At 37.0% G+C, this 15,331-nt stretch overlaps 1 protein-coding gene across 1 annotated transcript; it reads left to right on the forward strand.

The window, feature by feature from the left end:
• The first annotated feature begins 8,661 nt into the window (after positions 1-8,661).
• Positions 8,662-14,541, forward strand: LOC145048954 (mitogen-activated protein kinase kinase kinase 3-like). Its single transcript, XM_078997610.1, has 11 exons — positions 8,662-9,345; positions 9,991-10,365; positions 10,464-10,551; positions 10,704-10,766; positions 11,164-11,324; positions 11,729-11,804; positions 12,055-12,114; positions 12,218-12,325; positions 12,811-13,047; positions 13,171-13,274; positions 14,068-14,541. The coding sequence occupies exons 1-11, from the start codon at positions 8,930-8,932 to the stop codon at positions 14,327-14,329; spliced, it is 1,950 nt and encodes a 649-aa protein (XP_078853736.1). The 5' UTR covers positions 8,662-8,929; the 3' UTR covers positions 14,330-14,541.
• The last annotated feature ends 790 nt before the right edge of the window (positions 14,542-15,331 follow it).

Raw genomic sequence — 15,331 nt, forward strand, 5'->3', positions numbered from 1 at the left:
TATGTAATGTATTAGTATAGACTCATGAATGAACTGACTCTTGTGTGATTCCTTGTACTTGGAATGGTAATAAGTATCTCCTAACTACACCTATTATAGTTACTAGTGACGTACGAGTATAACCGGAAGTATACCTTTGCTAGCCAAAGGTATTGAACTGACTAATGGAACCTTTATACCTATATATGTATACATGATATATAACTAATATTTAGATGACATTCAGACGAGCAATCGATGCCCTAAGGCCACATCCCAATGAGGAAAAGGAAATAAAGCGAGCTAGTCGTCCTAAGTCCTTTAAACATTATTTATATAACTATACATATCTAGGCATGAATTTTACAATATAAAAGCATAAAAGAAGTTTTGTGAAACCTTTGAAAAGTTTAATACTAAGAAACGATGACTTGATGTCAGTTTATAACACAATTTGAAAGTATTTTGTCTGATAAGACAGTTTAAGTATAAGGAAAACCTTTGTTTGAAAACGCATTTGTAACAGAGTTTGAAAGGAAACTTACAATATGTAAGACAGTTTGATAAAGAGTTTTAAACATGTAAAAACATTTAAGAAAGTCATTTGAAGAAATCTGTTTAGTAAAACAGTTTATAGTAAATCCATTTGCATGCTAGTTATTAATCACATGTGATTGATATAATAACTAAACATGATTCAACTTGTATTCCCCCCCCATAAAGCATTTATAAACATTTAAAAACATTTAAAAGATTAATTAAGGGGTATGAACTCACCTGCAGTGAGCGGATCGGATGGAAGTGTCAGATAAGTGCTTGGTGCCAAGTGAAGACTTAGACACAAACAATGATCCTAATAACATATGAAGACATATGTGTGTGTGTGTGTATATATATATATATATAATTAGTGATTATAACACTAATTATACATGTATAAACATCCTAATTTGAGGAAAACACTTTGGTCAAAGTGTTAGGAGGCCATTGGGTTGCGACAAAGGAGTGCAAGGCCTTATACGGGAGTTTATGGTCAATGGACCATGTTGGTTGGAGTTTACGGCCAAGGGGAGTTTACTCCTGGCCGTAAACTCTCAATTAGGTCACCAAATGAGGCTTAAAACTATCATAACTTAAGTGGCTAAGTGTTCCAAGGCTTAAACAAGAGTTTGGGTGAGTTTATGGTCCAAGAATAGCCTTGTATGGTGTTTACGGTCTAGGGACCACTTCCCCATGAGTTTATGGCCGTAAACTCAAGGTACGAAGTACCATTTCGTGTATTGAAGTCCTTAGTTCAATGGTGTAAGGCTCTATGCTAATATCCAAGGCTTACTAAGGTGTTAGTGGCATCAAAACACCCTTTGGGGGTGTTTACGGTTTTGGGAGATTCCCAAACCGTAAACTCATGTTCATGGGGGGGTTTTTTGGTGTTTTTCAAGTGCTAAACTCATCGAGGGGAAGGATCTATGCTAGTTGTCAAGGCTTAGAAGGAACTAGGGCACACTTTGGCACCTATTTTAGGGTTTAAGGTCCAAGAACACCTTGGACCGTAAACACCTTGTTCTTGGTATTTCTTTGATGATTTCTTGATATATGGAAGTATAACAAGCCTTAATATACTCTAGGATAGAAGTATATACAATTTGGACGAAATCTTGAAGATCCTTGGGAGAGAAATCGGGTTTTCTCTAGTTGAGATGGAAGAAATGAAGGAAAAATGGCTAGGTGCCATATATATAGTCTTTAGGGTTTACGGTCCAAATGCCATTTGGGCCATAAACTCCAAACTCTTGGAGTTTTGAGACTTCTAAGATGCACAAAATGCCCTAGAGTATACGTCCTATGTTTACCTCTCGAAGGGTTAAAGCTCAGAATGCTCAAACGGACACCAGACGTGCTATAAGGTAGCATAAATGTGTTTGACTTTCTATGAAGTGTTTGAATGTACATGATAGAATATTTCGGGTTTTCACACACACCACCCGCATCTGTAGAACCCCAGTCAAGTGCATCACTCCGACTACCAATGACGGGACTAGTCCAACATGCCACCTATGTGGTGGAGTAGGAAATTTTAAGAGAGACTGTCCAACAGAGAAGAGCGACGAGGAAGCAGGAGGAGTTTGACCCCCCGAGAATGGGGAAGCATCAAAGAACCCTACTATATTTTGGTACACTTTCGAAACCCTAATAATTGTTCATAATTTTGATTACTCTTTCACTCAAATTAAATCACAACATTCAAGCCCTTGTGGGTAAACTATGATGGCTTAGTAAGTAATCTCGCCTTGTTTCCCATTCCTTGCTTAGTTGAGGACTTAGGGAAGGGTCACGCAGTCAAAGGTCTTACCAATTTTAATTATACATGACTTGTATACACCAAGCGGTTATAGAGAGATCTAGTGAGAATTATTTCATAAAAGGTCCATAATTTCAAAATATCAAAACCCTCGTATTCGTAGTACCAGCCAACTTCGGATCAAAACGCTTCCTCCGAACTAACTTAACACGTAATTTTATGATGTCAACCCATTTAGTCCGACTGAGTCTACGTCATGTCAAACCCGCTTGTCCCCAGAGAAACCCTTTGCCTTCAACCGCTTGAATCCCAAAACTCTCGTCACCCATAACGACAAACAAGATGCGAAATTCGAAATTTCATTCTCTTCAAAATTCAAAAAAGTATTTATGCGAAAAGTATGAATCAGAACAACGGGTGTAGCAGTGAAGATCCGCTGAAACATCCAACGAGAGTCCAAATTCAAAATGGAGAGACTCACTCGAGTATACCTTTGAGAAGTAGTCTGCTTTCATGGGGTACCCGTATCCATTATCTCTGATCGAGATAGCATGTTTACCTTGAGATTCTGGCAGTCACTACAGAAGGCTCTTGGAACTAAACCAGATATGAGCACGACTTATCATCCACAGACAGATGGATAGAGTGAGAGAATAATCCAGACATTGGAAGATACATTGAGAGACTGCATCATCAACTAAGACACGTCATGGGATACTTATCTACCCTTAGTCGAATTTTCTTACAACAATAGCTACCATACCAACATCAAGGTTGCACCGTTTTAAGCCCTCTATGTCCGTAAATGCAGATCCCCTCTGTGTTGGGCTGAGGTGGATGACACACAGCTAGCAAGGGTAAAGTCCCCGACAACACTCTCACGGGTCCTGAAATCATCCGAGAGACCACTGAAAAGATCATATGAATCCGAGGACGGTTAAAAACATCAAGAAATAGACAAAAGAGCTACACCGATAAGAGACGAAAACCCTTGGAATTCCAGGTTGGTGACCGTATCCTTTTTAAGGTCTCCTCCTGTAAGGACATGATACACTTCGGGAAACATGGAAAGCTAAATCCAAGGTACATGGACCATTCGAGATCCTCGCTAGGATTGGTTCCCTAGCTTACAAACCCCGTTTACCTCGAGAACTTAGCAATGTACATCCTGTCTTTCACATCTCGAATATGAAGAAGTGTCTATACGATGAGACACTCGTCATTCCTCTCGATGGGATCGAACTAGACGAGAGTCTACACCTCTTGATCACGGAAGGGTACTGGTGCCCGATTCGCGCCATATCAAGTTAATGTATGGTCATAAAGCTCGCAATGTAGATAATAACGATGTATTATGTAATAATAGAACGAATGAACTAACTTCAAAGTTAATAACCACGTGATCACGGAAGGGTATTAACAACACCTTTAGGATTTAGATCAACACATTTTCAATTAGTTTTATTTATGTAATAAGACTAATATACCTCACTGGGAGTAACCAGGGTTTTTCAAAAAGGAGCAATGCTCTAACGGTATAAGTATGATAGATACTTGTACTCTTCAGTTTAGAATGGTTAATTAGTAACATATTTTTAGGGAAAATATAGGATTTTCCTAGAATAACACTGATATTTTATAAATAGATGGTTTATAAATAAACTAATGAGTATTCATAATCCTTCTATAACTCCTTAGTTTATGTACCCAAGGTACGTATGAAGAATATCCGGTAGACTGTGGAATGTGTGGTTTTCCGCCTCATTCCCTGTTCCTTGTTTGGTTGTGGGTTTAGGGCAGATCCACACAATTAACTGTCTATCCGATGTTGGTTTATACATAACTAGTATGAACTAAGAAGTCATAGAAGGAATTGGATAATTATACTTTTCATAAGAAAATATGAGATTTTCTTGAAGAACACCTTCAACAGATACCAAAGAATCATTTTACTTAAGGTTATTCATTTATTACACCAGGTAGCATAAGGTTTTCTATGAAAGATATTGCCCTTTTTCAAAAGAACTGAGAACTGTCTTCTAAATCAAAATACTTATGAACTCACCGGCTTTATGTTGATATTTTCAAAACTGCTTGTATTCTTAGGAAATCAGTAGATAGGTACCTCCTGGATTTTTGAGAAGCTGGAGCAACAAGAGCCTTGTCTTAATATTTTACCTTCATTTTGATGTATTCAACCATGTTTTAAACAGATGTAAACTTTTTAAATTTATATGTATTCAATGTTTGGTTGTGTTTACTATGCTTACTATGATACAATTATTGTGATACTACATATGACGTCCTCCACCCCCGAACGTTTCTATCGTTCTGGTTTGGGGGTGTGACAATGTGATTGCTTATGCCTTGAGGCATCTGAAGCCTCATGAGGTGAATTACTCCACTCATGATTTGGAATGAGGGGAAGTGGTATTTGCCCTCAAGATTTGGAGGCATTATCTATATGGGGTACAATGTACCATCTTCATCTTTCACAAAGAGTTTAAAGTATTTGATGGATCAACAAAATTTGAATATGCGTCAGAGGAGTTGATTAGGTGTGCTGAAAGCTTATGATGGTGAGATCTTATACCATCCCGGGAAGCCCAATGTGGTAGCCGATGCTTTGAGCCTTAAGACGGCAAGTGCCCCGATTCGAGATGTTTGTGTGAGGATGACAACGATTTCACCTTTGTTGGATATGATTAAGGATGCATAAGTGGAGGGTTTAAAAAGGGAGAACTGGAAGATCGAGCGGATTTGGGGGCAAATTCCATTGTTTGTTCGAGATAGTTGGGGATTATTGACTCAGTATGGTAGAGTTTGTGTACCGGCATCTGGGGGTGTGAGGCAAAGAATCTTGGAAAAGGCGTACAAGTCTAAATTTTCTATTCATCTGGGGCCACAAAGATGTACCAAGACCTGAGATTGAGATATTGGTGGCCCTGCATGAAGTGAGAGGTTTCATGGTTTGTGGAGCGGTGTCTGACTTGCAGGAAGGTCAAGACCGAACATTAGAGGCCTCGCGGCAAGATGCAACCGTTACCTATTCCTATTTGGAAATGGGAAGAGATCACCATGGATTTTATAACGAAGCTACCTAAGACCGCGCTGGGCATGGATTCCATTTGGGTTACTGTGGACAGGCTGACCAAGAGTGTGCATTTTTATTCTGATTTTTGAGAGTATCTTCGCCAAGAAATTAGCAGATATTTATATGTGGGAGGTGGTAGTTAGGTACGAGGTGACAATATCTGTGGTCTCGGATCGCGTTGTTCGTTTCACCTCTAGATTCTGGAGGAAGTTTCGTGAGGAGTTGGGTACTCAATTGCATTCTGGCACTGCTTACCACCCCCAGACCGATGGACATAGCGAATGGACAATCCAGACGCTCGAGAATATGCTTCAAGCATGTGTAGGGTGTTTTGGGGGGAGTTAGAATACTTACCTACCTCTAGTAGAGTTCTCATATAACAATAGTTATCATGCTAGTATTGACCGATTCCGTTTGAGATGTTGTATGGTCAGAGGTGTAGGACTTTAGTTTGTTGGGGGGAGGTTGGACATCGAGTTATGGGAAGCACTGAGGTGGTGCTTAAGATCACTGAGTTGATTCAGCAGGTGCATGACAGGTTGCGATTCGCATAGACCCGTCAGAAAAGTTATGTGGATCGGCATCGATCGGATCTCGAGTTTCAGGTGGGAGATTTTATGTTGCTAAAGGTGTCACCTTGGAAGGGTGTTATTCGGTTTTGGAAGAAGGGAAAGTTGGGACCTTGATTTATTGGTCCGTTCAGGATTGATGCCTAAGTCGGTAGGGTTGCTTATCGATTGGACCTTCCGGATGAGCTCATTCAGATCCATAATACCTTCCATGTGTCTCAGCTCCGGAAGTGTATATTAGATGAATCTGCAGTTATTTCATTGGATGACATTCAGGCAGATAAGAGCCTGAATTATGTTGAGAAGCCCATTACAGTTCTAGATAAAAAGACTAAGGCTCTTTGTAACAAAGAGGTGAAGCTAGTAAAGGTGCAATGGCAACACTGAAGAGGCTCCGAATGGACCTGGGAGCCAAAGGACGAGATGAAAAAGTATCATCCTGATCTTTTCGCATCTGCAAACTTCAAGGACGAAGTCTAGTTCAAGTGGGGGAGATTTATAACGCTTGGCTCTGGTATAATTTTATTTCTTCAAATATTTATAATTTCCTTTGCAGACTTGATGAGTTAGAAGCTTCAACTCGTCGTTTCGAGAGAGTTTCAGCCACGAATATTGATGAACCAACTCGATGAGTTGGGGTGCACCAACTCGGCAAGTTGGCGGCTGGGAAGGAAACCCAAAATTTTAGGGTGTTGCATCCTATTTAAAGGCCTTAAGCCCCTTGGCTGGCCTCCTTACTGACCTCCTCTGTCCACAAAACCCTAAAAGTGTGTACCATTGTCCTTGTGAGTGTGTGAGCTTATGGAGGGCCTTAAGTGTTGATATTTTGCACATTTTTGGTGAATGTTTGAAGTGGAAGGTGCATAGCTTAGAGGGAAGAATTAGATTTAGAATCTCCCCACTCATTTCAGTTATTTGGATGTATCAAGCTTATACCTTGCTTTGTTATCATCTAAATCTCTTTATTTGGAGTTTTATCTTGATTTTGGACTATTGTTTGAGTTTTTCAAGAAGTTGAGGGGTCCATGGGCTGTCATGTTAGATCTAGCCATTTAATGGCCTCATTTGGCTTAAAGTTGCAAGCTTTACTATGTCCTAGGTCCCGTTTATGCCATATGTCCTTTACTAAACCCATATTGAGTCCCAAGATTTTTTTTAGTATGCATGGACGTAAAGTTGGAAAGTTTACATGATTTTCCAGCCTTAGGAGGTCAGATATGTATTTTGGGACTATGTTTTGAGAGTTTAAGGGCTTAATGGTTAAGCCTCACTCTAATGGGTCTAAGGTTTAGGTTTGCCTCGTTTTGGATGGTTCCTAAGGGTAAAGTTGGAACTTCACCCTTATAGACATCATTTTGAAGGAGATCTGAGAATTGAAGTTCCTAGATTCGATGGAAACAGCTTACTGCATTAAGTTGTTGAATTTCTGGCTAACTCGGCGAGTTCATTAGTGAACTCAAGGAGTTGATGGGAGTTTTTCCGATCTATGCAGTTAATGGAGAAACTCGACGAGTTGAAGGATAACTCGGCGAGTTGGGTCAACCCGGACCATTGACTTTAGTCTTTGACCAAGTTTGACTTTAAGGGGGTTTTAGGACATTTTGAGTTGTATTTAAGGAATTATTTCTGTTTAGGGGTTGACTTGAGCTGATATTCAGAGCTGGGACCTAGTCAGTTATCGTTCAGTATTTGAGGCGAGTCTTTTCACTACACTCATGGGTCGAAGACACCAAAGCCGGTCCACTAACTAATATGAAATGTTTAGTCATGGAAATATGTAATGGTTGCTATTTGATCTATGTGTGAAGTATGTGAAGACCATGGGAGGAGCCCATGGCTCGGGGATATATGACCATGGGGGTAGTCCATGGCATTCTAAGTGAAGACCATGGAGGGAGTCCATGACAACCTTTTATGTATGTGTGGATGACATTATGCGGTTATATGTTTTGGGAAACTCACAAAGTGTGTGCTTACAATTTTGTTGGATGTTTCAGGTACTTCTAGCTCTAAGGGCAAGCTGGGTCCGACTTGATGGCGCAGTGTGCACTCTCTAATATTTTTCCCCACTAACTATAATGGACACTCTGATATACGTTTTCGAGAGTTCCTGTTTCGTTCTGAAACACTTGAGCCTTGTATTCACTTTCTCTAGTTAATCAAAGAGCATATTTTGTATCTTGTTTTAGTGTTTTTAAACTTCTTAGTTCCACATTTGTTTGTCATTGATATCTTGTTCCTACACCTTGGATATGTCCCTGACCTCGCCAGTCAAGACAATGCCTAGTTTTGGTTCAAAAAACTTGTAGCCCTAGAGTACTACTTCATCACAACATTTATAAGGTGTCATATTTTTCTTGGTATCAATCAAATCTCCAATGCTTTACGTGCCACCTAATAGGTCTAATAGGTTTACATGACATTAAATGTAACGTCAACTTATTATGCATAAATATTAATCACCTTCAATTATTCAATCACGGTCTTGTATAAAATAATAAAAATATTGATTTTCAAAATTTATTCAAAAAATATATCTGTTCCTTGTGAGGGAAGTCGTAATAAAAACATGCATTTAAGAGTGTGGGGTTGAAACACTACCCACCTAATTGCCACTTGCTATGTGAGACCCGCATGTGGCTCCATTCGTACCCGGGTTAACCCAAAACCCCGGCCGCCAACCACCCATCAAAAAGCTACTTCTCGTAGCTGTTCTTCACTGTTGCTTCTTCTCCTCGGTCCCACAACCTCACCCTTCATCTTTCATTGTTTTCTTCTCCAATTTTTCTTCGTCAACCAGCATCGGATAATCCAATTCTCTTCCATTATAATAATATCTTCATACCACGATAAACCCATTTCCCCAATTTTCTTTTTGTATATACCACGTTGACGCTCCTGTCTGACATATATTGGAGTGGTTATCCATCTTTTTCGTCCCCTGTTCTCAATTTACAAAGAAGGAATCAAAATTCATCTGGAGAAAAGATGCCTGAGTGGTGGAAATGGAAATCGCCCAAGAACAAAGATCAGAAGAATCAAGAGAAGAGCTTGAAAGATAACTCGGTTTTTAGCAAGAGTTATCAGACGTTGAGCAGCAAAAGTTCATTACCCAATAACATAAGTGAAAAGAAGAACAATAAGAGCTTTGACGACGCTGTATCGGCACGCGCCTCCCCACGTTCTTCATATACTGCTCCGTCGGCGTCTCCATCTCGGTTTTCGGGTTTTGATTCGGATCGTATAGGGCATCCTTTGCCTCAGCCGTCCATATCACCGACGACGTCGGTCGTGATGGCTGATCTTCAAGGGTTTGCTTTGGGATCCGGGTCGGTTTCTTCCAGTGGAGACTCTTCTGTTTCTTCAGCCGATAATCTTGATCATGGCCAATTGGGTATTTTCAGGTTCGTTGGTGTGAAATCCTTTTAAAAACTTCTCCTTTTTGTGTATTCGATTTCATTTCCGAACTTGGTCTAGCTTCACTCTTGAGATTATTTAATTGACGTTCCAATTAAACAATTCCCACTGATCTTGATGCTAATTCATTACCTCAGTTTTTATAGAATTCGATAATCAGAAAAGAAAGCTCATTTGATTCTACAAAGTAAAAGCTTCATGTTGCTAGTGAAGCTTTCTTGATCATATGTAGGTTGAAGAGAATGAAGGAATCATTTTCTCTATGAAGAATCAGAGTAACAATGAAACTGTATGTATCAAATCCGGTTGAACATATTTACTACAAAAAGTTAATTCCATCATCACAATGCCCTTATTTTGATCAACTCTAGTATCACTCTCAAATAACTACATAGCTCTATCTTTAGGAACTTAGTAGATGATACTCAACATACTTGATTAAATACAAATTCTTGGATTCAAGTAAGCATCTTTAGGAGACACGGTTGAACATATTTGCTACAAAAACTTGCTTCTTTTGTCCCATTGACATAAGTCCACCTCTCAATAAACTTCAAACACAATACAACCTGTTTTGCTATTACTATCACTGATACTGTTACTGATACTGATACTGACTATTGATATGACAGAGGATATGGGGAGGCGAAGTTTAGCCCTCAATTGAAAAGCCCGGGAAGAGGGTCAAGGGCTCCAACCACAACCACATCACCACTTCACCCAAGGTTTGTGGGTTCGAGTCTTGAATCTCCTAACAAAAGGTTAGATGATGGAAAAAGTGAAGGACACAGGCTACCCCTTCCACCTACTTCACCTACTAGCCCTCCTGCTCCTTCTTCATTACCAGGGACCCGAATTTGTAGCTCTCCTAATAGACCTTTGGTTGTTGGATCAAATGTGAAAAATGTTGGTGTTGTTGAAACCTCAAATTGTCAAGTGTCAAAATGGAAGAAGGGGCGTTTGTTGGGTAGAGGGACTTTTGGGCATGTTTATCTTGGATTCAACAGGTGTGTGAATTGTTGAGTTTCATGATTAGATTGTGATGTTGTTGTATGTGGCTTCAGAAATTTATTTTTTGGTGTTGTAATTGTTCCTGTTTTAATAGTGAGAGTGGGCAGATGTGTGCAATTAAAGAAGTAAAGGTTGTTGCTGATGATCAATCGTCAAAAGAATCTCTCAAACAGTTGAATCAGGTTTACTCTTCATCTCTTCACTAGTATTATGTGATTTGAATTTTGGGTTAGATACATCTTATTACAGCATTGTATTCTGAAAAATCTACCTACTTATGGCCTTTTGATGATTATTATTATTATTTTTTGACCAATTTTGTTTTGTTCAACAGGAGATCACTTTGTTGAGTAAGCTGATACATCCCAACATCGTTCAATACCATGGAAGTGAATTGGTACTCTTGTTTATAGCTTCATATGCAATGAGTAGTTTGTTAAAATTGCACAAAATCACGTGTAGTATCGTTGTAACAATCAACAACAAACAGTTATTTTTGGTGTTTCTTTTTTACTCGATTCAAAAAATATGTATGGCTTAATAGAGAAAGTCACGGAAATGAGGCTTTCTCCATTAAATCTCAACTTTTCTTTACAAATTTTCCCTAAATTAATTTTTTTCCTTCCATTTCCTTAAGTGTGGCGTTTTCAATGAAGTTAGTCCTATATTGATGATATAAAGTATAAGCATTCTTTTCTTTTTGTTTTCTTTCACATTTCCATTTATTTCGACAAATTTTGTAATGCGAGAGTAAATGGTGACATCATTGTAAATTTGGCTGTGATGTTTTTTAGGGGGAAGAAACACTATCAGTTTACTTGGAATATGTCTCTGGTGGTTCCATTCATAAGTTACTTCAAGAATACGGGCCATTTAGGGAGCCCGTAATTCAAAATTATACTAGGCAAGTCCTCTCTGGACTTTCCTACTTACATGGAAGAAATACAGTACACAGGTAACTCACTCTTACACTGACATGACATGACAGAACAAGTTACCCATTCTTACACTAACATGACATGACATGACAAAACAAGTTGTACTCATTCTTACACTGACATGACAGAACAAGTTGTAACTCGTTCTTGCACTGACATTGCATGTCATGATATGACAGACCAAATTGTACTGTGTTTGGTGTGTATTAGATTTGGATTGGGGCTGATATCGATGGGAAAAATATCACAAGTTTCGCCTTATTGTCTGTGTAAAAGACATAAATGCCCTCCTAATCTTCATCCTTATCATCAAAACCTACCCTAGAAAGTTTATTGAGTCCCGTATAACATATGCAACCTAAACGAACTTTCTATGCAATATAATTTCGGACTTATTTTGAAATGTGTATTTTTTGGGCAGAGATATTAAAGGTGCAAACATTTTAGTAGACCCAAATGGTGAAATCAAGCTTGCTGATTTTGGCATGGCGAAACATGTATGTTTTCTGCTGATTTTAATTTTCATTTCAAGAAATAGCAAGTTACTTTCTTTGATTTGTATATTGTAGCATCCATCCTCCTTCCATTTCGTCTTATTTAACCCAAAAAAGAAATATTGCAATTTTTATAAGACATCTTAAAACAAAAAGTGTTTTAAGTTTCCATGAAGAGGAAGAACTTTTTGTTTACGTTAACCAATTTTTAATGTGAATTCATTTTGGTACTAATTTGTTTAATTTTCATCAGATAACAAATTGTACTTCAATGCTCTCATTCAAAGGAAGCCCATATTGGATGGCACCCGAGGTAATTTTCCCCCATTTTTCAAAAAAAAAAAAAACACATTCCTAACACCATAATGAATGTATAAACTCATACTATTATTTATTTATTTATTTTTTTATTTCAGGTTGTAATGAATACAAATGGTTACAACCTTGCGGTTGATATTTGGAGCTTAGGATGTACGGTTCTTGAAATGGCAACATCAAAACCTCCTTGGGGTCAATACGAGGGGGTATGAAATCTGATTTCCTTTGTGAATTTCCAACATTACCCCTTGTCAACAAAGATGCTATGTTTCTCCCTTTGGTCCATGATTTGTGCCAATTTTCACTTTTGATGCCTTGTCTAATGCCCAATTCATATTTTTTTAGCATAATTTCAAACTTGAAATACTTTTTTGTCAACTCCAATTCACAACTTACACATGGTATTCATTTTGTTTGCCTCAAGGGTATTTTGGACATTTATTTGATATTTGAATATTTCAATTCTCTCTTTTGTCCATAATTCACAACAATTTTCATTTCGACTCCTCATTTAATCCCAATGTGTTTCTTTTAGCATAATGTCAAATTAGAATAACTTCTGTGTAAAGACATGAATGACCCTCCTTATCCTATACAATCTATGTTAGCAAACACAATACCGAAGGGTATCTTGGGCAATTAAACAACAATCCTTACGCTTGCTTTTTTATTTTTATTTTTATTTTTACAGGTGGCAGCAATATTCAAGATCGGAAACAGCAAAGACATGCCAGAAATTCCAGATCATCTTTCAAATGATGCAAAATCTTTTATAAAACAATGCCTACAACGGGACCCATGTTTAAGGCCCACAGCCTCTAAACTTTTGGAACATCCATTTGTATGTGATCAAGCTACAACAAGACTTGCAAATGTCAACCTAACAAAAGAAGCTTTTCCAACTGCCTTTGATGGAACTCGAACACCCGTAATTTTTTTCCTTTTTAAACACAATATTCTTTTGTATATATTTATTTGTTTATCATCTCATCCTACTTTCATTTCTTTCTTTCGATCCTATTTCTTATTATATATATTTTTTTGAATACAGACGGCTTCGGAAATGTATTCGAATAGAAACACTCGTTCGTTTGAGGGAGATTATGCAACAAAACCTGTGTTGTCAACACATAAATCTCCAATGTTGAGTCCAAGGTACTTTCCTATAACTTTATTTGATAAAAAGTATAATATCATAAACATAAACCCTCTATGCAATTATTCACCATTTTCGAAAGCTTTTCTTAAAGTAAATCTCATTTTTTTAAAGAGAATATCACTTTATAGTAACATCTCATTTAGTAAAAGATTAATAAATATATTATAATCACGAAAGTAGAATATGAAGTCTTAAATCTAAGAGTCCATGTTTAATATCGTTACAAAAATAAAAGATGAATATAATTATAAAAATAAAAAAGACAAGTATTATGTGAACTATGCGAAATTTAATTTTTAATATTGCAAACTAAAGGATAGGTTTGACGCGCCACAAACTAGCTTATTTTTCGAGCTTTTTTAAGTTGTTATCTTTAAAACTAACTTTTTAAAAAGTTACTTAGACTAGCTTTTCATAAGCCTTTTTAAAATTTTCCAAATATACTCTTAATTAATTATAAAAAACTTTTTTTTAACGCCTATTTATGTCATTTTATTTATTTCAGTTAGCATATCAGCTAGTTTTACCATACATCATTTTTTATTAGTTCGTTTTCATATAACAGCTAGCTTTTCAGCTAACAACTAGTGAAACAAATTCACAAGTTAAAAAATAAATTTGAGCACTACATATAGTTATGGGAATAAAATAATAATACATTGTTGGATCCACCCGTAAAAAAAAAAAAAAAAGCTATTATTGGTGTCTCAAAAAACCATTCATGGATGGGACATGAGATGCTTTTATATCTCTCTAGTGAAATTACTTAAATAACCTTGTTACACGTAGGCATCATGCAAGAGCAATCACGTCTTTGCCGGTATCCCCGAGTGCAAGCCCATTACGACAATACGGGCCCGCATACGGAAGCTGTTACCTCTCGCCACCTCATCCATCATATGGTATTATCGGTCAAAGTAGCCACCCTTTGCCCGATGTCTTTGCGGGCCCGGGTCGACCCATCACAAAAACCGTACTTGACCCGTGGTACGAGATCCCACAACTTAAAGCCCAAACGCCTAACAGATCACCAAGAAGACAACTCGCTTGAGTTGTGAAAAGACCATAATATCCAAAGGGAAGGATAAACTTGTAGTGATATCGAATGTTTTTTTTTTTTTTTGTTTTTTTTTTTTTTTTGTCTTTTTTTGTGATTTGATGTAAATAGAAAATGTTAGTGTGAGTATCTTTTTTCGGGTGTATACGAAAACATGAAACTCGACTCGACGGTTAAAATTAGTTTGTCAACAGTTTATTTTGTTACTTTGTCCGGTTTTTTTTTTTTTTTTTTTTTTTTTTTTTTTTTTTTTTTTTTTCTATTATTTAATCATTTAGTTCAATTTCATACATGGGTAATTAATTGGACACGTCACAAGTCCATAGTCCATGCTACTTTTAAATCCATTCAAGAATATCATTTGTATAATCAAATATTGGTGTGGTAATGAAATATAGTTTTAAAAAAAATGTCGGTGGGTTGACTTGACTCTACCCATTGTAAAACGTTGAGTTGACTTGACTCTACCCATTCTACAACCTTTAGGTATAATTGCAAAAAGTAGATAGGTAATTTTTTATTATAGCAATTCTATATATGGTACTTTTATATTACTCATTAGTAAATTATTGTATTTTGATAAATCTATTAGTTACAATCTAATGTTTATAAGAAATAGTATACAAACAAATATAATAGAAAAATAAAATTTAAGTACAAATAGAACAAAATATAACACTAATATAAAATTATTACTAAATTGTCTTTTAATGGGAAAAGAGTTATTATATTATGTTTGATTCAGTTAGATTTCTAATGTTTAATATCACAATTAGAAACTTCTGATTCGGTTTCGGTTTCATAACTTATAATATGCATCTTGTTGGGTGTTACAAGATATGATGAATCAGACTCAATTTTCCCTTGAATAAATATGATTCAATCAGCAATTATCAAATACGTAAAAGGTAATATATTTTAAGCAACAAACTTAGCCGTCCAATCTTGTTACCCTTGATATCTATGTCGATCGTTTAAAAACAAAAATCTAAAATA

This window comes from Lactuca saligna, chromosome 5, assembly GCF_052625555.1.
Source record: "Lactuca saligna cultivar CGN05327 chromosome 5, ASM5262555v1, whole genome shotgun sequence".
Classification (NCBI taxonomy): domain Eukaryota; kingdom Viridiplantae; phylum Streptophyta; class Magnoliopsida; order Asterales; family Asteraceae; genus Lactuca; species Lactuca saligna.

Coding starts and splice junctions, on each gene's coding strand:
- LOC145048954 (XM_078997610.1), top strand. CDS start 8,930: ATGCCTGAGTGGTGGAAATGGAAATCGCCCAAGAACAAAGATCAGAAG. Junction 9,346..9,990: donor GGCCAATTGGGTATTTTCAG/GTTCGTTGGTGT, acceptor TTGATATGACAG/AGGATATGGGGAGGCGAAGT. Junction 13,048..13,170: donor TTGATGGAACTCGAACACCC/GTAATTTTTTTC, acceptor TTTTGAATACAG/ACGGCTTCGGAAATGTATTC.